The following is a 21,848-nucleotide window of genomic DNA, read 5'->3' as shown; positions in this document are numbered from 1 at the left end:
CCATGTTTTTCACGAAAGGCTCATCAAATATGTATAAAATGTTATGAGACTGCACTTTGCTCTGCCTTTGATTAAAATGCCTGGGGGGCGTGTTCAGGGTGTGACAGCGCCCCCCCGTGGTGTTTGCTGGAGACGGTCACAGGTCAGATGATCGAGCTACATTGTAAATAGACGGCAGTGATCCGCCGGGGCCATGCCTTCATAGCCTCTTCAAACCACCTCTGACTGAGCGGATCCTCGCACCCGGACACGCCTTATCTCCAGACGCCGCTGCTCCAGCTGTTTTGGTTCATTTCGGCGTGTTGAGGTGTTGTTAAAAGTATGTACCGGTCTCTGTACTCCTTCCGATCCGCGGAGCCCAACTCGCTGCACTTCGCGGCCGGAGAGAGCTTCCTAATCCTGGAGAGAAGCAACAAACACTGGTGGCTGGGGTCCCGCTGCAGCTCGGGGGAAACCGGCTACATCCCGGCCTCTTACATCGAAAAGATACAGGTAAACACCACTTTCTGACCTGCTGGTTCTCGCTGTTGGTCTCTTTGTGACCCTGTCCTGAGGTGAAGAGAAATCTAGTGTGTGTTTGGGGTTTTGATGGGAAGAGACAGATCCGGTGTAGCTGTGCAGTGCGGTGTGTGTGTGTGTGTGTGTGTGTGTGTGTGTGCTGCAGTGCAGGCCATGTTGAAGCTGACTGCTGTTTATTGCACGTTTGCAGAAGAACCCATAAATTATTGGAGGGGTTGCATTATGTAGAGTCATGGCCTTTCTGCACTGCAGCTGCTGACTGCGACAGAGATGAGACACAGGGAAGGATGAGATGAGACAGGATGGAAAGATTCAGTCCGGGACAGAAGAGGATATGAGACAGGACAGTTCCAAGGACAAGACCAGCAAAGCCACCAGAACAGAAAGTCATTGTTTCCGTTCAAAACTAATCTCCCCCTGTGACTCTGTCCGCATTTCATCATGTAGAATGACTCTTCACTAACCTTCTTATTGTTCAATAAGTAGCTACTTCCTCCCACAAAGCTTTTGGCTTTCTCTCAGTCACACCCACATGAGCTGTATAATGAGGGGGCTCTTTTTTTTCCCAAGGATCCAGACTAACACTGTCTGAACTAGTCAGAGCATGTATTTGGTAAAATCATAGGCTCACACACTGGCAGGACAGGAATGCTCTCGACTGTTGTTAATGACATTAGCTGTGGAGGTTTAATGAGCCTGAATGTGAGGCCTCGCTGAGCTTGTGTGACACTGATTAAAAGGCTGTTTTCGTTAGATAACCGCCCTAGTTTGTTTCTGCCTGGAGTCACACACGTCCCCAAGACACAATTTTTGTTCTGTTATGTTTAAAGTTTAATACATATGCATGCTGCCATGCTAATGAATATTTAATTTGTTCCTCTCCACCCACCATTTTTTCTCTTTTTATCTGCTAGGCTCCAGAGCAGGATGAGGTGTTGCAGTCTATTGACAGGGCAATCGAAGGCATCCACAATGTGGCCTTAAAAAATGGAGGCAAATACAATCTGGAACAGCGAGATGTTCTGCAGTGAGTTGTAAATGCCCATGATAAATGTCAAATCGTTAGATATTGTCCTATCTACAGTATGTCCTGCATATGAATCATTATTCTCACCTGTCACAGAAAGTTGATCCATCACAGAAAGGAGACCCTGGCACGGCGAAGTTCCTCCTCCTCTGGTCATAAACAAGGCCTCCCATCTTCCAGCAGTGAAATATCTCTCAGTCAAACTCCTCCTCCACCCAATGGCCTTAATCGAGACTACGGACGACAGGGAAGCGTGCCATTATCAGGAAGCATGGATAATATGCAAGAAGAACGGGGCTTTTACCAGGTAACGCACTCATACACGACACAGTGTGCCCTCAAACTGCTAATTTCATATTTGAAAAACATACTAAAGATCAGCATCACAACAATTTTAAACCAAATTATTTTCCTCCTAAAAACACAAATAAGTGGGTTTACAAATTCATAATTTCTATTTTAGTTTTTTTTTTTCAATCTTTAAATCTTTCTTGTATATCTTTGTTTAGGGGAATCATGTCATGTTCATACCTCAGGTATTCTGTGTCTCAATTAGTTTGTGGTAATTCACAATGAGTTGCAACATGCTGTGTTCAAATCTGCTCGAGGATCTTATTTTGTATCTTTTCTCCCTTGTTGATATTGTTTTTCTGTGCTGCAGATTCAGTAACAAATTTGCAATGAGTCAAATCCCCAAAGGTCAAGTGACATAACCATGGACCTGAAGCTTCTGGGGCCCCTGGGGGTCTGGGTCCCTGTGGCGTTTGCCTGCTTTGCCTGGTTGGTAATCCAGCTTTGCCTGTGTCCCCTCCTGCAGGTGCCTCCTCAGCCTCGGCGTGCGGCTCCGATCACCCCTCCTCCCCCCGAGAAACAGAGAAACAGCCGACGTCCAGGTTGGTGAACAGCAGCAGCAACATCAAACACACTGCAGAGTCAGATATTACAACAGGGTGTTTTTTGTGCTGCTTTTAGCTGATGCTACCTGCTTCAGCTCTATACTGTACAAACATACTCTATTCTTAGTCAAGTCATTCCTGCTCACTCGCTCCTCTGTAACTGGAGCTCTCTCTCACTCTCTCTCTCTCTGTCAGCAGAGCCGGAGGTCCCCTCCAGAGTCTCCTCTCTTCCTCCGTCCCCTGCTCCCTCCCTCTCAATCAGCACCACCTCTTTAGATTCAGGCTCCTCCCACTCTCTGGTCTCCTCTGATGTCAGTTTTCCAAGTGTTTCCAGCACCCCCCCTCCTCCTGTGCCGTCCCGTTTGAAACCCTCTGCACCTCCTCCGGGCGTGCTGCCCTCTGACTCTTCTCCTGAGCCAGCTCCTGCAAAGAAAAGCCCAGCACCACAGCCTCCCAAGCTCACCCCCCCTTTACAGCCTGCTGTCGAGAGCCAGCCAGAAAGTGAATGGCCTGTTGCACCCCCGTCTGTTGCTGAAAGCCCTCCTGGCAGCCCCACTACATCTGAGCCAGTCCCAATGACTATCGGGGCTGAACTGATCGAGCTGGTACGGAAAAACACGGGCTTGAGTTACGAGCTGTCGCGGGTCGCTGTCGGCGTGGTAGTTGGTCATCTGCAGACCGCGTTACCTCAAGCCTCCTCCGCCTTGGAGCAAGTTCTTGTCTCACTGGTGGAAAGCAAGGTCAGATTTGTTTTCGTCACATCATGTGGATTCAGCGTCTTGGAGCCTTGCCAGCTTAGAGGAGAATACCGGTGTCGCTTAAAATTACAGCTCAGTCTGCATTTGGCTGACATTCCTCAGGGTTGTTTTGAAACACATAGGACAGTGCTTTTCACTCATTTCCTGTTTTTAAATGCACACTTTACAGTGTCAAACCAAGCATAAAAGAACTGCTGATTGTTTCCTGGCAGACATTTCCGTTTCTTCCTCTTGGTTTAAAGTGATTAATAGTCGGCACCGTGTAATGTGACACAAAACAGCCACTGGTGAAAGCTTTTGTCTCCGTCCTGTATTCTCATCCTCATCTAACTGCAAATCCTGAAACACTCTGTGATCTGTTAGAGGCCTCCTCAGTGTGCTTTTAGACATGCAACCCTCAACTTGGGTTTAACAGAACAATGATGAAAGCAAAGACTTTTTAACAAAACCAAACTGAGGGTTGTAGCTCGGATGATTTTTCATGCCTGTATATGTTGTTTTTTAACACCTTTTTAAAATGAATTACAGAGAATAGCCTCTTCTGAGGGCAGGGAAACCAGCGCTGATATTTCCAGCTGTGCTGTGTGCATGCAGGCATCATAATGTAGAGCAGAGGAGCATGCAAGATGATTAATACAAACTTTAAAAATCTCAGGTATTATCCTTTAAAGATGCTCCAGTCAATACTTTTATATTTTCAGTGGATGAAATTACTATTTGTAATGTGAAATGGGTCATACGATGTGTCAAACCCACAGACTGTATATCCAACTCTACAATGTAGAATCTCATGAGCAAAAAAAATGGATGCCTGCAGGTTTATAAAAACATTGCAGGTGTTTTTAATAGAGAGATATTAATGTAAATTCGGAGCTCAAGTTTACACACACTTCAATATCTGAATTACACTAAAATACTCTTAATTTCCTAATAAAAGGAACGTTAAAAAATTTTGCTCACATATCAAATATATTTTTACCTGATAAGTTAAGTAGGACCCTTGTGTGTCAGAGGATAGATAGTTGAAGCTCCTCCGTAATGTTTTATGTCTCTGTAGGATTTGAGTGCTGCGCTGCCTCAGGGCCAGGTGTGTCATGATGAACAGCGGCTGGAGGTGATCTTCAGCGACCTTGCCCGTCACCGGGATGATTCCCAGCAGCGTAGCTGGGCGCTTCACGAAGACCACGCTCTCATCGCCTGCTACCTGGAGGAGCTGCTGAAAATACTGGTATGACACAGGGAGCTGTCGACCTCTCTCTGCTGTAACAGGTCATGTTTCTAACAGTCTGCTCTCTGTGTTGTCTGACAAGTGAAGTGTAAGAGGGTGTGTAACATCCTGACTAACTGTGTCACATGTCCGTCGTAACTAAGTAATGATTTATTTATACAGCACTTTTCAAAACAAAAGTTGCAAAGTGACTCACAGTAAAAGCATAAAATCCAACTTGAGTCATCATTTAGAAATTTAAACGTGTAAATGCTCTGAAAAAAGGAGTCACGAAAAGAACCTTCAGATAAAGTTGTGACAGCAGAGGCAATTTTCAGTGAGAGCTCAAAAAATACAAGGGCACTAATTTAACATTTATTACAGGCTGAACAAGAGTTTCTGAGTTGACTAAGCCACTTTATCCTCATTATTATATTACGAAAAGTTTTCTGTTTGGTTGATGATTTGGCCACAGGACCCCTCCAGATTTTTGTGTTGTAAATACCAGACATGTTTGATAGGATCAGAGCAGCTCAGACGACTCAGTGTGGTTAAAGGCTGCATCTGTAAATCCTCCAGGCTGCCAGATATTCTTTGTTGGCAGTTCGTCCCAGCCAAACCCCAGATCAGGGTTGGGATGTTCAGATGAGTTGTTAATGGGCTCCATAATCCGCTGGTATGTCCAGTTGTACAGATTATGAAATAACATAGTTATGATTTTATTATATCGTTGCTGTTCCAACTAAAAGCTGTTTTTTGGTTTTTTTTTTCAGACCGATGCAGATCCAGAGGTGTGTAAGAGGATGTGCAAGGCTAACCACTATGAGAATGTGCTCTCTCTGGTTTCATATTATCAGATGGTAAGACATAATAATAATGATAATAATAATAATAATAATAACACACTGGACTAAAAGATCATCTGTATTCAGGTAAAACAGTAATTCAGCAGGTTCAGGTTAAATAGCGAAATGTTTCTGTGGCCATGCAGGAGCACAGAGTGTCTTTGCGGCTGCTGCTGCTCAAAGTGTTCGGGGCGATGTGCAGCCTGGATGCTGCTCTCATCTCCACCCTCCTCAACGCCATCCTCCCCATGGAGCTGGCCAGAGACCTACAGACTGACATACAAGGTGAAAATATGCACCTTTTCACTGCCTCCTCTTAATGTGACCACAACATTTTTTTAAATTTTTCTGTTTGTTTATCTTTCCTCAGAGCACCAGAAGATGTGTTACACAGCGCTGGTTCTCACAATGATCTTCTCAATGGGTGAACAGGTGCCATATCATCACTATGGTATGAAAAAGCCTTCTGATGTCAGATATACTGTATATGTGTACTGTCCTGTATACTGAACTAATACATATAATGTTATGCACATAAAAACAAAGCCAATTCTTCCAAAACAGTGAAAAACAATTTTGTTTTTTAGCCTCATGACAGTGCATTTTTCACTTTTAACAGATTATGGAAGATTTCCAAACTAAACAAATCTGCTGACATGCCAGCATTAAAAGGTGCATTAAAAGGACACTGCACTGTGCAATAGTTAAGACATAATCCTGCCCCTCCCTGTTTTCAGAACACTTGAATGCTGACTTTGTTCAGTTTCTGCTGGGTGTGGTGGAGGACGGGCTTCCCTCTGATCCCACAGAGCAGCTGCCTGACACCTTCCTGAACCTCCTGCTGGCCTTCAACCTGCACCACACAAGTGAGAACATCCTCAAAAAGCTTTTCTGTCAGCAGACATTTTGAGCTGTCTTAGCTGGAGAGCACAAGTGAAACTGATAAAGTTAATGATGGCTGCAATCCATCACTGTTTACCATCTCCAGGGTCCTGGTAATGTGGCTCACTGTCATGCAGAGCAGATTCCTGAACATCTTAGTGCCCGGCTGTGCTGAGCTTTGAAGAGCTGTTGTTATTTTACCATAGATACTTATTTGTGCTGCATGTGTGTATCTTATCTGTGTCACCCAGCACCCAGCAATAACGTGATCATGCAGGAGCTGAAGAAGAAAAATGTCAAGATCCTGTCAGAGAAAGTGCTGCTGCTTCTCAACAGAGGCGGTAAAAGGCCCTTTATTTGTCACATTTCCCATTTTTCACATTCATGCTCGGAGTGCCCTCACGTTTATACTTCACATGATTATCATCTTATGTCCTCTGCTCTCCAGATGACCCTGTGTGTATGTTCAAACACACCCCGCCTGCACCGCATTCAGTTCTCAAGTTTCTGCAGGATGTTTTTGCCAGCAGAGAGACGGCCGACATCTTTTACAGCACTGACATGATGGTGATGATTGACATCGCCGTCCGGCAAATATCTGACCTTTCACCCGGAGACAAGGTGAGACGGCGACATGCTGCACAGCTGCCTTTCTCAGGCTTTCATGATGCTGCTGCTGCTGCTATATCAACAGCTCATTAACTAATTATAATCTCCTCCCTTTCCCTCACTGTGAAGCTGCGGATGGAGTATCTCTCCCTCATGCACTCCATAATGCGCTCGACGGACTACCTCGAGCACCAGCACCGCCTGCCTGACCTGCAGGGAGCGTTGCAGAGGATTCTCAGGGAGGAGGAAGATCCGGGAGAGGATGAGGGGAGCGCTACAGCAAAGCAGATGGATAAGCTAATTGTACAACAGATCTACAAGGAGTTCCCACAGATCTGTTAGAACCAGGACTAACCATATCATTACCATGCTCACACACTGTAGTCTGCTCCCGTCTACTGCAGGGAGGTACGATAAAGCTTGACAGAAGAAAAAAACTATGTTTGATGGGACGTCCTGTATTCGGTGTCAGCCTGTACTGAGAGAAGCAAATCAGTCTTGCCAATGTTTTCTTGGACTCATAGTCCAGGGCTGCAGCATCCATGTGATGCTGATTTCAGAGAGATTGTTGTTTTTCACAGCTTTTCCTCTCTGAAATGAGTTTTATTTGACTGAAATGTTGTCGTTGGTGTGCGTCAAGAAGGGAAAAATATGACAAATGGGAGAAAAAAAACCCGTGAGGTTTAGCCATACTTGGAGATTAAAAGTAGCCAAAATCTAGGCCAAGCCGTGGATCCTTTCTCACAGTGGATTCTTAGCAATAATTACTTTAAAAATCATACATGAACTAAATGTACTACGAGTAAACCCTATTCTAACCAAAATAACTTTAGCCAAATTTACTTTAGGACAAATTCAAAGTTTTGTGATGAAAAGACAGATACGAAATTTTGTTCAAGTAACAGAGCCACAACAGGAACTACTGTTAGAATACTTTGACCCTTTATGTGCTTCCCTAATAGTGGGACCAAACTACTGTGTGTTACTGAGAGCATTATTTTCTTTGGAGAGTGCAGTGCTCCTAAAACTGACTTCCTCTTTCATCATATTTCAAATTAAAAAGTACAAGTGAACAAGTGTACTATCATTGTGAGAAAAAGCACTCTCTGACTCATGTGTTATCATTACTAAGCTTTTAGCTGAGTAACTTGCTGCTACATATTGAGTCTATCCTGTGGCTCTGTCTGCAGTTTTCTCAGTCTGGTACGTTTGTCTCTTTACTGCTTTTCAAACACTTAAAGACGATCACTCTGTACTTACATATGCGAAGCTCCTCCGGCGTCAGAATTTCATTGACTGTTTACAGATTAATATTGAACTGTTGGACTGAAGGGTTTTTGTCTTTATGCTGCATTCACATTCAACCTAACTGTGCTGCAATAAGGCTTTTAACACCTTGCTGTAAAATATTGAGTCTTTACTGATGTGAGGAAAAAGTGTTCTTCAGTTATTATCTAAGATAATAAATTAGTCAGTATTGTTGTTTTCCGGTTATAATCTTATGGTCCTACTTAAAATCAAGACAAAGGAGAGGGAACACAGGGCATTTGTTTTATCTCCTCGTGGTCTTATACTTTAACAGCAACATGTACTGTTCCTCATTTCTTCTTCATGATGTAGTGATTGATGTTGTTCTCCCATCTTATCGTTTTTGTCCCTGGCATGGTTTCTCCATCTCGAGAAGATAGACACAATCCAGAGGTGATATCAGATTTTAGTTCATGTCCGAATACTCATTCATTACCTGTTTGTGTGTCTGTTTACAGTGTGTGTGTGTGAGAGAGAGAGATGACCGTCTCCTTTCCATGATTAACATTGACTGCAAAACTGCTACAACTGTGTTGTAATAAAACTAATAAAGCTATATTTTAACAGTGGAAGTGGTCAGATCAGTGATTGTGTGACAGAATATTGTGGTAGAGTTTACAATATAATACAAATGAGGGATTTTATCAGGTTAAGGGCTAAATAATAATTCATGAGTCAACCAAAAACAATAAAATAAATACTGTTTCTTTGACTTTTAGCATTTTAATACATAATGTATCTTTGTGTATTTGTTTTGATGTAACCAATATATATTACAGATAAAAGATACATAACAAAGAGAACAGACTGACAGAGGTGCAAATTTTTAAGATATAAATAATAATAAAAAAAACTCATCTTAATTAACTCCTTCTACAGGCACCAATTGTTAAAGACTGGTGTATAAACAGATAATGAATGACAACATAGGAAAATACTGCTTTACACTTTGCTTTATATTAATAACCACTTAAATATGTCTCTATATTTGTTTATACTGTATGAGAATATTGTTGTCGCTTTTAAACCATTTATTAGATTTATATTCTGCTAATAAATGACAAATAGGGGGACTTAAAGGAAAGTGTTACAATAATAATAATAACAATAATAATAATCAGTTGTATTATGATTTCTTGTTCACATTTGTTTATCATAAATATATGGTTATATTAAATATATTTTATCTTTAGTATCTATACTTTATATGCATTTAATAAAATGTTAAACATTATTACATATGACAATGTTACTCCCTCTTTTTTCCTCTTCTTTATCTAAATATGGTTGGACAATGGAAAAACACAAAGATAAATATACATATATATAATTTCGTTCTTACATTAGCAATCATTTGTATTTTGCAAATAAACACATATGAATAATGATACGTTTAAATAATGTATTAACAAATAACTCAAATTTGTAATCACAATAATAACATTATTGTTGTTATTATTAGTATTAGTATTAGTAATATTAGTATTATTAGTATTATTACGCTTTGTATAGCACTTATCAAAACAAAGTTCTGTAAAAGTGCAAAATTAAAAAAAAGGAAAAAAGAAACACTGACACCAACTTGCATTCACATATAAATAGCCTACACACGCAGACCTTTTTATATAAAGTCTATGACGCAGAAGCTAATATCATGTGATTTGTTTTTCTGTCTTTATACACAGTCGTGTTGCCAATCAAAGTTTTTACACCCGGACACCAAACCGAGACGTACCATAGTAGAGCTGTGTTACAGTTAGACCGGTCCGGGTAGATAAGTGGGTCAAAGGTCCAACAGACAGGAGAGACAGCAGCGCACTAATACCCCTCACCGACACGCACATCGCCCAGGTGAGCTGCTGTTTCTTGTTTTAGTGCTTTTTCTTTATTTGTCGGTGTTCCTTGGTTTTCTCTCGGTGTCGGTTTCATTGTGTTTTTCTTCAGCAGAGCAGAAAGTAAAAATGTCCAAACAGCCGCAGCCGATCAGTCCGCTGAAGAACTTCTTCGCTGGAGGGTTTGGAGGGATCTGCCTCGTCTTCGCCGGACATCCACTCGACACCATTAAAGTAATTACTGCACTGTGTGTGTGTGTCTCACTTACACACTGCATTTCATTTAGGAAGCAGTCAGGAGAGTGTATCAGTGTCAGCAGAGACAGACGTGGTCCTGGTTGTAGTCAGAGTCAGCTGTGGGGATGTAGCTTCCTGCTGCAGTTAGTGTGTTAAATTGTACTGCAGAGTGTGAGCTCAGGCTGCTGCAGCCCTTTCACCTACATTAGTCTACTTAATGACTCAGCTCACTGCTGTTGTTAAAGCCGAGATCTCACCTGAATGCAGGACCGTTGTCATCACAGTATCACTGCAGTGCCCTTGAGTAGAGCCACACTCACAAATCAGCTGGGTCAATATATTGGCAAATATTAGCGTATTACAGATACAGCATTGTGCAAAAGCTTTAGGCACTAAAAGTAAAGTATGGATGTTTTCAATAATAACGCCACTAATAGTGATTTATTCATCAGTAAACTTCATCCAGAAAAAAAACAAAATCAGATCATTGTGTGTGTGATCACTCTTTGCCCTTTAAAACAGCACCAGTTTGCTCAGGTGCACATGTTTTTAAAGGTGCTTGGCTTTGACTGTGGCTGTGTCATTGTCTTCTGTCTCTTCACGTAATCCCATGGTGTTGAGATCAGGATACTGTGGGGGTCAGACCATCTGTTGCAGGGACCCCTCGTTCTGCTTGTCGCTGAAGATGGTTTTTTATTACACTGGCTGTATGTTTGAGGTCGCTGTCATACGGCAGAATGAATGTGGGGCCGATCAGACGCCTCCCTGATGGCACTGTGTAATAGATGAGAATCTTTTTCACAGAAATGTATGTTTGTGATAGTTTCAACAGAGTTTGGTCATTACATAATTTGTCCAGCAGTCAAGTCTGTCTCTCTGATTTTTAAAAAAATATTTAATTTGTTACTTTCTTTATTATATATTGTATTAAAGTCCATAGTCTCAAGGATACACACACAGCAGGGGGGGTGGATAACATGTCACCTTAATGTCATGACAGCTTAATTATCCAGAAATAAAGCAACTTGTTGGAAACCAATAAAATTACTGTTTAGAGATTTTTTTTTTTTTTTTATTGAATTTGAATTTATTTATTTATTTGTTTGTTTATTTACTTAACAGAGAAACAACCTGTAAAGACAACACTGTTAACAAATATAACAATTGTTTGCTATAACTACACACAGTTGTTATAGCAAACAAATTAGCAAACAGTTGACTGTTTACACATCCAACAGACACAGAGCAACATTAGCATTTATTTGAAGACATGTTTCTGGCCACCTGGAAAATAAAAATCCAATATTACTATTGGACTAATTCTAACTTCAGTCAGGTTCTTCCACTTAAAACACCTTGTTTTTCTCTCAGGTGCGTTTACAAACTCAGCCCAAACCCAAACCTGGAGAGAGCCTCCTATATGCTGGAACCATTGACTGTTTCAAAAAGACCTTAGCCAAAGAGGTGAGGATGCATGCTGCTTTAACCTCAAGAAAATATCAGATAAACTGTTGACCAAAGTTTCTTTTCTCCCTCGTGCTGATGCTTCCTGGTTGTCTTCTTCTCTTGCAGGGTGTGAAGGGGCTTTATAAAGGGATGGCAGCCCCGATCATTGGAGTCACACCCATGTTTGCTGTCTGTTTTTTTGGATTCGGACTAGGCAAGAAACTACAACAGAGAACTCCTCATGATATCCTTACGTAGGTGATTGCTCTGCTTGAGGTGGCTGTACTTGGCGGTTATCTGTCCCAAACACTCTGCGTGGTCATTTGTACACGAATCAGCCTGTTTCACTCATCTCCTGCAGGTATCCACAGCTGTTTGCTGCAGGGATGTTGTCTGGTGTGTTCACCACGGCCATCATGGCTCCTGGAGAGCGAATCAAATGCCTCCTACAGGTCAGAGGTTACTGTATGTGTTTGTACAGATAAACAGGATCTCATCAGTGACCCTTGTGCTACTGAAAAATAGATTCCACATGCCAAAATAGAGCCACTATTTCATCAAGCTCTTCAGTGATTGCTTCAAATTCTGGAGAGGTTGTTTTTTGTGAGAACAGAGTATAACATTGTGTGTGTGTGTGTGTATGTGTGTGTGTGTGTGTGTGTGTGTGTGTGTGTGTGTTCCAGATCCAGGCATCGACTGGGGAAGTGAAGTATGCCGGACCCATGGACTGTGTCAAACAGCTGTACCGACAGTCTGGGATCAGAGGCATCTACAAAGGCACCGCTCTGACTCTCATGAGAGGTGGTTCTTTACTCTGATGAATCCAGAATCTGAGCAAATATCAGAACTTGTTAAGTTTGCCGTTTGACTGTGCTGAATATTTGCAGTGGGTGGGTAAAATAATGAGAACTTTTCATGGAAAAAGACTTAAACTCCTGAAAGTGAACCTGTGTTCAACCTGTAAACGAACAACATTTCTGTTAACATTTCCTTTTTCTGTTTTTTGATGCAGTTTGTCATTTTGTCATAATTTCTCCCCTTTACATATTTTATAATGTTCGGTTTACTGACACATGTTGCTACAATGAAAGCACATACAGTATAATTTGGATATTTAGAGCTCTGCTGACTGCCAGACTGTTAGTTGATGTGTGAAATAATGTAATCTTTTTTATTAATGTGTTGATAATTAGACGTGTGTTGTCATTATTCTGTCTAACTCCCAGTAGGTTGTTACCATAGTGTCTGTGTAAATGCATCTGCTTCAACTTACAATAACCACTTGTATATAATGTGAGAATAAGTACAGTATATTCAGATGGAAACACTGGGTAACAGTTGTCAATTATCCATTCAATTATTTATTTAATAATGTAGATATTATGGTGGAATATTTTGCATATGAAGTGACTCCTTTTTGTTTTATACTTAGATGTTCCAGCGAGTGGGATGTACTTCATGTCCTACGAGTGGTTGAAGAACCTCCTCACACCTGCAGGAAAAGGGTGTGTATTTGTTTTTCCTCACAGTATTTACAGCTGTCTGCTTTAAAAAGACCCGAGCAGTCGAGCCTGTTGTCTTCTCTCTGCAGGCATAACGAGCTCAGTGTTCCCAGTGTGCTGTTTGCCGGAGGAATGGCTGGGATCTTTAACTGGGCGGTCGCAATTCCCCCCGACGTTCTCAAGTCTCGTTTCCAGACAGGTTTGCTTTTAGATGCAATTAAATATTTGTTCCACGAAGTCTGAAATGATTGAAATTTAAGGTCTTACGGTTCTTTTGTTTAAATTGTTCCATTTGGTGAGTTCCTACTAATGCAGAAGAGAGATAATAGTTCAGTCTGTGTCCTGTCTTCTAAACACAGTTTGATATCGTGACATCGATGCAGTTCTTGGATTTTCTTTTTCTTCTCCTGGTGCTTTATAGTTTCTATGATTCCTGGACTGGTGGACTAATTTGACACCTGTTTCTGTGTTTTAGTTTTTTAGAATAATCTTAAATTTAATTCCATGTTGTAATAAATTGTAGCCTGTCAAAAGTTCAGTTTTTAGTGTCTATGAAGATTCTCCATTATCCAGGGAGTAGGATGTCCAGAAGAACTAAATTACTGGAAACTGGCTTTTATTGGTGGGATTAATTTTTTTCAAGATGCGTCTTAAATGAGCAATGAAAGAATAAAACAAGTTTAGTTGCCTTTGACTTACTTTTTCTTGATAAATGTCTTCACTTTTGTTCATGTTACTTGTTCTTACACAGGCAGACTTTGACAGTTAAAATATGTCTATGGCTGAGTTTTATAATGTGTCTTTCTCTCAGCTCCTGAGGGAAAATATCCCAACGGTTTTCGGGATGTTCTGCGGGAGCTGATCAGAGAGGAGGGTGTGGTCTCGCTGTACAAAGGCTTCAATGCTGTCATGCTTAGAGCTTTCCCTGCAAATGCAGTGAGTATACTTCTCTTATTCTTCAGTGACATTGTAAAGGCTCTAAAGTTCAATAAAGGTAACATAATCCGTAGTGACTGATTTTAAAAGAACATTTAAAACATGAAGTAAGTAATTAAGTTAACATGTTAAAGACTAGATTAAGACCAAAAGCAAAACCAAAACATTAAACTTTTTAACACATTGGAATCAGTAATGCGTGATTTCCAGCAAGTTAATAATAAGAGACTATAAAAAACATACATAAAATGCATAAATACAAAATATGGGCATAATAATTATTTATGTAGCTCTGTTGCGATGAGATAATACTTACAATATTGTACATTTTGTCACAGACAACAAAAAAAACGCTTTTCATTCCATCACTGCTCCACACAAACTAACTTTGTTTCCTTGTCTCTTGTTTTCAGGCTTGTTTCTTAGGATTTGAGCTGGCAATGAAGTTCCTGAACTGGTTGGCTCCAAACCTGTGATGAAGGCCCAGCGTCGCCTCACATGAATCCCAGGAATAGAACTGTGTAATATAACAATGGAGTTATTAGCAGTGCGCAAACACACATGGAATCAAACAATATGAAGCCGTTTTAATAATTTTCCAATAATGTACTTGATTATCTTTGAAGCCTTGTGTTGATGTAGAGCACGTGCATCAGACCTGCTCACGGTTCAGTGCAGAGATGTTTTGATGACTCTGTACTCAGTGCCAGTACACAAACACACCTACACACACACACAGACAGTCGAATGTTCTCACTCCTTTTTGTTTTACTTGTTTTTGATTTATTTTAAATTTTGTTATTTTTTATATAAGAAAAGGGGTAAACTGAACATGTTGTGCCTTACCTTTTGTTACCTGCGAGCAAGTGTACATATCAGGGAAAAGGTGCACTTCGTCGTACCGTGTGTGTTCAGTCTCTCAGCAATACATGCCTTTCAGACTGTCCATTGCATCCTGTATGGTCACACACCACTCAGTGACCACTGATACTAACTTCACTTTCTGTTTGTTTAATGTGAAACATAATGAGATTGATTGAACTGTACTTGAATGTTCACATGTATAGAAATAAAGAGCGGAATCCATATTTAGAAATGAGACTGTGTTACACATTTTTGCAAATTCTCTTTCTAGTTGGATTTACTAAAAAAAAAAATACAAATAATGTCACTGCCATAAAACATAAAAGTCTTACATGCCCATGCTTTTTAAAACAATTAAAGCAAAGGATAATAATAAAATTGAGTAAAGATGAATTGTATAAAATCAAAGGAGTACAAAGAATTTAAACAAGAATTACTTCCTCGCAGTTGTTTGCCACAACAACTTGGACTAGTTTCAGATTACATCCATTTATCCAGAGTCATAACAATTTGTCTGAAATTTTGTCATGATTGCTGTGTGAAGTCTTGAGTAATGGCAAAAAAGTGTTATCTGAGGTCACGCTGACCTTTCACCTTTGACCACCAAGCTCTAATCAGTTTGTTCTTGAGTCTCAGTGAATGTTTGTGCCAAATTTGAAGAAATTCCCTCAAGGTGTTGCAGAGATATTGCGTCCATGAGAATGGGGCAGACGTACAGATGTATGGACAAATGGACGACCTGATGGCGGCCCTGGTTGCCTCTGGCCCTGGTTGCCTCCAGTGCAGAGGCATAATGATTTGCTTGGGATGTCCCAAAGCAGCTGTAGGATTAATGTAGTGAGTCTTCTGAACAGATGTAATGACAAACCTGAGGTTTTCTATATAAACTCACATAAAGGTTACCCTCCCTTTCCTATTTCAGATTAGATAAATTACTTTTTGTTTTTTGTAGAGTCCTATAAGGTTTAAGAGTTTGAACTTAAAAACATACACCTCATACAAAATAATTATTTTGGGTACTTTTTAAAGACATTTCTATGCAATGGTTCCTGTTTTTGCAGATGACAACACCAGCCCGATTTCCAGTACGAATGATTAAAGTCCTCTCTGTGTGTTGTGTTGTTGCCAAACCATCAAGTTCTGATGCGTAATCTATTGGACAGACTTAATTACAACTGATGTGAAAAGTCCAGGTCAATACTTTCCGACAGGCTGTGCTAAATAAAGAAATCAATAAGCTGCTGAATGAGAGTGGGGGAGGAGTCGGTTTGCTCCTGTGATGATGGTCCAGACAGAAGATTGTTTATCAAATCTACAGGACATGTAGCGCTGCTGATGCTGAGATTTGATATTTCAGGTATTAATAAGTGAGCTCGGAGGAAATGCAGGTCCTCTAGAGGTTATTGGTTCATTCTTAATCCAACCTTTGACCTCTGAGGCTGAATGATGAGTAATGTTGAGATACCAGCTGGTTTAAAAGAGCTCTTGCAGGGATACACTGTGGAGGTGCTTCGCCACAGGCCGCCAAATTTGGTTGAATTTGCGGTGCAGTATTTCACACAAGTTCTGGAAAACCAAAGAAATGACCAAAGAGCCAAGAAACGCAGCACCAAACCAGCAAGAAAAGGTGTCACCTTTGAAATAAACAAGTCCTCAAAGGATGATGAAGAGGAGGAGGAGGAGGAGGAGGAGGAGGAAGACACTATTAGTGAGTATAACTATATTATTTTGTTTGTTTTCTGCTCCAGATGAAAAATTTGACTTTAAGAAATGTAATCTCTGTAAATGTTTCAAACCACAAAGCTTCATACTGTCAGCATCAAACAAAGGAAATTGAGAAATTCTCTGCAGACACAGATTTGCAAGTTCATAAAAAAATTGTACTGATGCAACATTTCAGACTACAAGGTTATAGTCAAGGAGACATCCATGTAAACAAAAAGCAGGCTATTTACTGTATACAGACATAGAAATGACAGCTACAATTAGCAGATGATAGAAAAAAAATCCATTATCCCCAAACAATTCACAATGCACATAAAAATCCATACATTTTGACATTTTTTGTGGAGAATAATCTGTACTATGCAGAAATGAGAATTAACATCACACACATATCCCACAATAAAGTGGGATGAGTTTCATTCAATAGTCCTGTCAAATCTAGTCAAATATATTCACCATTATCTCTCTCTACAGAGTCCACCACCGGTAAATACAATCGCAGAGTTTCAGGTGAGTAACTGGAGCATATTGTGTAATGAATATTAATTAATGTCAACCATAGTACGGTATTTTAATTTGCTTGTCCTGCTCTAGTTTGTGCAGAGGCGTACAATCCTGATGATGATGAGGACGATGATGCAGAGCCTCGGGTTGTGCATCCCAAAACAGACGAGCAGCGTCGCAGACTCCAGGACGCATGCAGAGACATTTTACTGTTTAAAACACTGGAGCAGGTACAACAGATCACTTATTATAAGAAGGACGAAAAAACAACCTCATTTTGATGATGGCTTTTCTTTTTCACACAAAATCAGACTATTAATCGTATGTGTACACAGACTCACACACAGGCACCTAATGTTATATTCTCCATCACTTTCACTTCAAATCCTATTTATGTGTCTTTAATATCTTAATACCTTTTTTATTCCTTACAGAAAGCACTTTGAATTGCCTTGTTATTAGAAGTTGTAATACACATAAACTTAGCTACTGTCCTCCAGGAGCAGTTCTCTGAGGTTTTGGACGCCATGTTCGAGGTGCTGGTCAAACCTCAGGAGCACATCATAGACCAAGGAGACGACGGAGACAATTTCTATGTCATAGAGAAGTGAGTGAGGGATTTTAAATTTTCCTCATAATATTTAAACTAGAGTAAGTTGTGTCAGACTGACAATGACCTCTACCCCTCCTTTGTATCTATCTCCCATCATTTCCAGGGGTGTGTATGATATTTTTGTGCAGAAGGATGGAGTCAGTGTTTGTGTTGGAAAGTATGACAACAAGGGGAGTTTTGGTGAGCTGGCTCTCATGTACAACACGCCACGAGCTGCCACAATCATTGCAACTCATGAAGGCGCCCTGTGGGGCCTGGTGAGTCCAGCAAAGGGAAATAACCTTCACTGCTCCAAATGTATTACCTGAGGACTGTATCAACTATGTTGCCAAATAGATTGTAGTTAATTTCCTCCCAATGTAATGTTATTACAAGCAACATTTCTTGAAAGCAAATGAAGATGTACTTCTGACAAGCTTATACTGAGGGGAAGCATTTTCAAGTACTATACATCTAGACTCCTGAAATACATTTAAAACTGAAGTAGAGCTGAAGAAGATTAAACATAAAACAACATTTTTTTGGTTGGTATCCGTTTTTTTTTTAGGATCGAGCCACATTTCACAGATTGATCGTGAAAAACAACGCAAAGAAAAGAAAGATGTATGAGGCCTTCATTGAGTGTGTTCCTCTTTTGAAGTCTCTTGAGGTTGGTAGTAGAAACACAACTGCTTCAAAAAATTGTTGAATAGATGGACATTTAGTCACCTTATGCTTAACATAATTTCAGGTGTGTTCAGCAGTGCATTTGTTTTGTGATCATGTTTCATTTTCTTGTCACAAGCTCTCTGAAAGAATGAAGATTGTTGATGTTTTGGGAGCTCGAGGATTCAAAGATGGACAGCGCATAATAACACAGGTACAGTGTGGGGACATTTGTTGCTGTGTAATATTGGTTTGGTTAGACTTAATAAATGCAGTGTTTTTGCTGCTTCCTGTACTTGCAGGGAGAGGAGGCCGACTGTTTCTACATTGTGGAATCAGGAGAGGTGAAGATAATGATCAAAAGCAAAGTAAGCACATTGTCAATATTATAACTGAATCTGTTTTAGTTGTCTCTTCAAAACAAAGAGATAACCTTAATATTAACCATTTTATCTATGAATTTGCTCTTTGGTCTGGTGCTACTGTACTAAATGAGTACAGGACTCACAGGTTCCTCTGTCTGTTACAGACGAAGGCGGGCCAGCAAGATAACACAGAGGTTGAGGTGGCTCGTTGCTCTAGAGGGCAGTATTTTGGGGAACTGGCGCTAGTCACCAACAAACCAAGAGCAGCTTCTGTTTACGCTGTGGGAGACACCAAATGCTTAGGTACTTCTTTGTATGTTTTTCTCTGTTTGTTTAAGGAGAAACAACACATTTACTTTAGCTTTCGGCAGTTTGTTTTGAGTGAAAAATGCTGTAGTTCAGGTTGGGATGTTGAATGTGGGGGGTGTGGTAGAGACAAATAAACACAGTCACTCAAAATACACACACTGTCAGTGGCTGTTATGTAACTTCCCTGTTCTTCTCAGCGTTCAGACAGGGTCATGGAAGAATTATTGACTGGGTCAACAGGGCACAGGCCCATGGGGCCGAGGAGTCAGGGAGCCCTAGAGCCTCTATTTCAAGTGACTATTTCAAACATTTCCTATTCGAAAGTCAATCAAAAGATCACAAACAGACATAAAACAACCACAAAGAGATGCAAAGTGACTATGGAGAGACCAAAATCAACTACAGAGAGACATTACGTTAATTACCCCAGAGATGCAAAACAGCCAAAAAGACGAAAAATCAATTACTGGAGACCCAAAACAACCACAAAGAGATGCAACAGAGATTTAAAATAACTGAAAAAAAAAAAAAAAAGATTGGTACAAGAAAGACAATAACTAGGGCTGGGTAACGTTTCAAATTTTTTTGCTACTAGTGTAGATATGACATAGCTTCAGTACAGATGCCACAACAATATATTTTTTGATACCTTATTTTGAAAAAAATATAAATGTTTTTCTGAAAAAACATTTTTTGTCATTCAACAAAAGAAGCCAAAGTTCTCAAATGTTAAACATTGTCCAAACACACTCAGTTGCACAAGACATTTGTCAAAATCAAAGTCTACTGCAGCCAAAATGTAGATTTAAATCACAACATATCAGATCAGAGGAAAAGTAAAATTCCTATTCTGACCAGACATTTGATGCCAAGTTTTAATACTTGACTATTTTGACTACACAGTGGTAAAGGCACATTTCACCACTCGGTGTATCCCCTCATGACTCCAGTTGACCTTTTTACAAATGCATACGACAAAGTATTAAAACCTCAAGATGGTTCCAGGAAGTGACTTGAGCTCCCTCCAGTGATGTGCACAGTCCTCAGATCGCAGTAGAGATGGGATAGGGTGGAACAGGAATTGAGAAGAAAAAAAAAAAAAAAAAAAAGCTAAGTTGCAGGGAAAAGACTAAAGACATTAAGTTTGCAGAGGACTTCATAACTTTGAAATTTTGACAGAGGCAGATTGGACAAGTCAATATAATAAATATGGATTTCTGCTGTTTTCACTGATTAAAAAAGTACCCACAGATCATCATGATTTAAGCGTGTCCCAAATATAATGTTTGTTTTCTTTTCAAAATATTGTTTTAGATGCATCTTTATTGATCCCGCATTGGGGAAATTCAATAACATAATGGCTTAACATCATATTGATCCTCTACAACACTTTGACAATTGTGCGACAGAACTCTGAAAAATGGTGTGTGCACCAACTTCTTTTTGCTCTATATTGACTGGTACAAAGCCTGCAATGGGCTGACATAATTCTAAATGTCTGTGTTTTCTTCCAGTAATTGACATCCAGGCTTTTGAACGTTTGCTGGGCCCCTGTATGGACATCATGAAGAGGAACATCTCTCAGTATGAAGACCAGCTAGTGGCACTATTTGGCTCCAGTGTAGACTTGAAACACTAGTACACAAAATGATAAATCAGCATTTCAGTGAAACATAGTAGCATTGCATGTCTTGTATGTCTTATATGCAGTAAAATGTACTGTCCCTGTACAACTCTGCTGCTATGAGGTTAATATGTTGTGAGTAGAATACACCATGTTTGTTATATGACAATCCTGATAATCACCCTAAGGACATCTACACAACACTAATATGCTGACTTCAGGTGCATTTGAGTAGCAGTCGAAGCTCCAGTTAATCCACTGACTGTCCAGTACAATGGAGGGATGATCTGAGGATGCATAATCCATTATACAGTACCTTACCTTCAAATTCTTGACTGGTTGATGATTGCAAATGTCATAACTTTTAATGAAGCTTTTTTCATCAGCTCCTTTCATATAGCTGCTGGTTGAACTTTTTCAACTTTCAAATGACAAATGAATCACATTTTATGTGAAATGACCTTTCACATAAAATACTGAACTGTCCAAATAGCCACATTGAAAATGGACAGCCAGACTTAAAAATCTTTATGCAACTGTGGCACAGTTCCACAGCCACTTTAGTTCCAGTTGTTATGCACATACACTGTTAGTTTTTACTGTTCTAACCAGTCATTGCCTTCTTTATTTAATTATACAAGGTGCTGTGTCATTTTCTATTTTCACTCAGCAAAGAAAGCCATCAGCAACTTTTAACAGTGCCTACTGTTGTTAACGTAAACCTTAAAATGCTCAGTTGGCAGTTTATTTGGAACACCTAGCTAAAAATAATGCAGTCTAATGCAACAGTCCTGTAATAAATCCCACTTTCCTGAAGATTACAATATTGAGTTTGTGTTGAAACTGTTTTAGAGTTGTCCTGATATTATGTCAACACTTTTTATTATCAGAGAGGTTAGGCTTAATAATTGAAACACCTCTCTGTAAATACAGTTCAACAACAGCATAAACAACATCCTCCAGAATAACCATCCACTTCATTCATCACAAGAACACTTTCAACAAAAACTTAACATTAAAACCTTCATGAAGGGAGGATTTATGCAGGACGGCTGTAGTGAACTGCATTATTTTTAGCTATGTAATAATAGCTCTAATAAACAGGTAACTAAGTATAAGCATAGCTCAATTAAAAAAAGTTAACACTCTTGCCAAAAACACACAACGTAAAAAAATAAAGGATTATATATTAAAT

At 39.9% G+C, this 21,848-nt stretch overlaps 3 protein-coding genes across 5 annotated transcripts; all 3 read left to right on the top strand.

Annotated features, from left to right (window-relative positions):
* The first annotated feature begins 142 nt into the window (after positions 1-142).
* nckipsd (NCK interacting protein with SH3 domain) lies at positions 143-8,623 on the top strand. 2 transcript variants are annotated; one of them, XM_071494421.1, is made up of 13 exons: positions 143-492; positions 1,434-1,546; positions 1,643-1,853; positions 2,364-2,439; positions 2,641-3,182; positions 4,258-4,428; positions 5,181-5,267; positions 5,399-5,537; positions 5,623-5,703; positions 5,990-6,118; positions 6,386-6,475; positions 6,583-6,755; positions 6,873-8,623. In XM_071494421.1, the coding sequence occupies exons 1-13, from the start codon at positions 322-324 to the stop codon at positions 7,083-7,085; spliced, it is 2,196 nt and encodes a 731-aa protein (XP_071350522.1). In that variant the 5' UTR covers positions 143-321; the 3' UTR covers positions 7,086-8,623. The 2 variants fall into 2 exon arrangements, with proteins under 2 accessions (XP_071350522.1, XP_071350521.1); XM_071494420.1 differs by having other exon boundaries at positions 152-492; positions 2,638-3,182.
* Positions 8,624-9,764: 1,141 nt separating this feature from the next.
* slc25a20 (solute carrier family 25 member 20) lies at positions 9,765-15,103 on the top strand. Of its 2 annotated transcripts, none has more exons than XM_071495202.1 (10): positions 9,765-9,902; positions 9,999-10,117; positions 11,492-11,584; positions 11,693-11,820; positions 11,928-12,018; positions 12,250-12,367; positions 12,999-13,071; positions 13,158-13,267; positions 13,880-14,004; positions 14,418-15,103. In XM_071495202.1, the coding sequence occupies exons 2-10, from the start codon at positions 10,013-10,015 to the stop codon at positions 14,478-14,480; spliced, it is 906 nt and encodes a 301-aa protein (XP_071351303.1). In that variant the 5' UTR covers positions 9,765-9,902; positions 9,999-10,012; the 3' UTR covers positions 14,481-15,103. The 2 variants fall into 2 exon arrangements, with proteins under 2 accessions (XP_071351303.1, XP_071351304.1); XM_071495203.1 differs by having other exon boundaries at positions 9,776-9,902; positions 9,996-10,117.
* Positions 15,104-15,795: 692 nt separating this feature from the next.
* prkar2ab (protein kinase, cAMP-dependent, regulatory, type II, alpha, B) lies at positions 15,796-21,847 on the top strand. The gene is made up of 10 exons (XM_071495199.1): positions 15,796-16,576; positions 17,068-17,103; positions 17,188-17,327; positions 17,598-17,704; positions 17,814-17,967; positions 18,258-18,359; positions 18,495-18,569; positions 18,658-18,723; positions 18,885-19,023; positions 20,544-21,847. Exons 1-10 carry the CDS (start codon positions 16,312-16,314, stop codon positions 20,666-20,668), a joined length of 1,209 nt encoding a protein of 402 aa, XP_071351300.1. The 5' UTR covers positions 15,796-16,311; the 3' UTR covers positions 20,669-21,847.
* The last annotated feature ends 1 nt before the right edge of the window (position 21,848 follows it).

The sequence above is a fragment of the Trachinotus anak genome, unplaced genomic scaffold, assembly GCF_046630095.1.
Source record: "Trachinotus anak isolate AG129_WGS33_773 ecotype Australia unplaced genomic scaffold, CSIRO_AGI_Tana_v1 ptg000013l, whole genome shotgun sequence".
NCBI lineage: Eukaryota > Metazoa > Chordata > Actinopteri > Carangiformes > Carangidae > Trachinotus > Trachinotus anak.
This window is presented reverse-complemented; position numbering and strand designations above follow the sequence as displayed.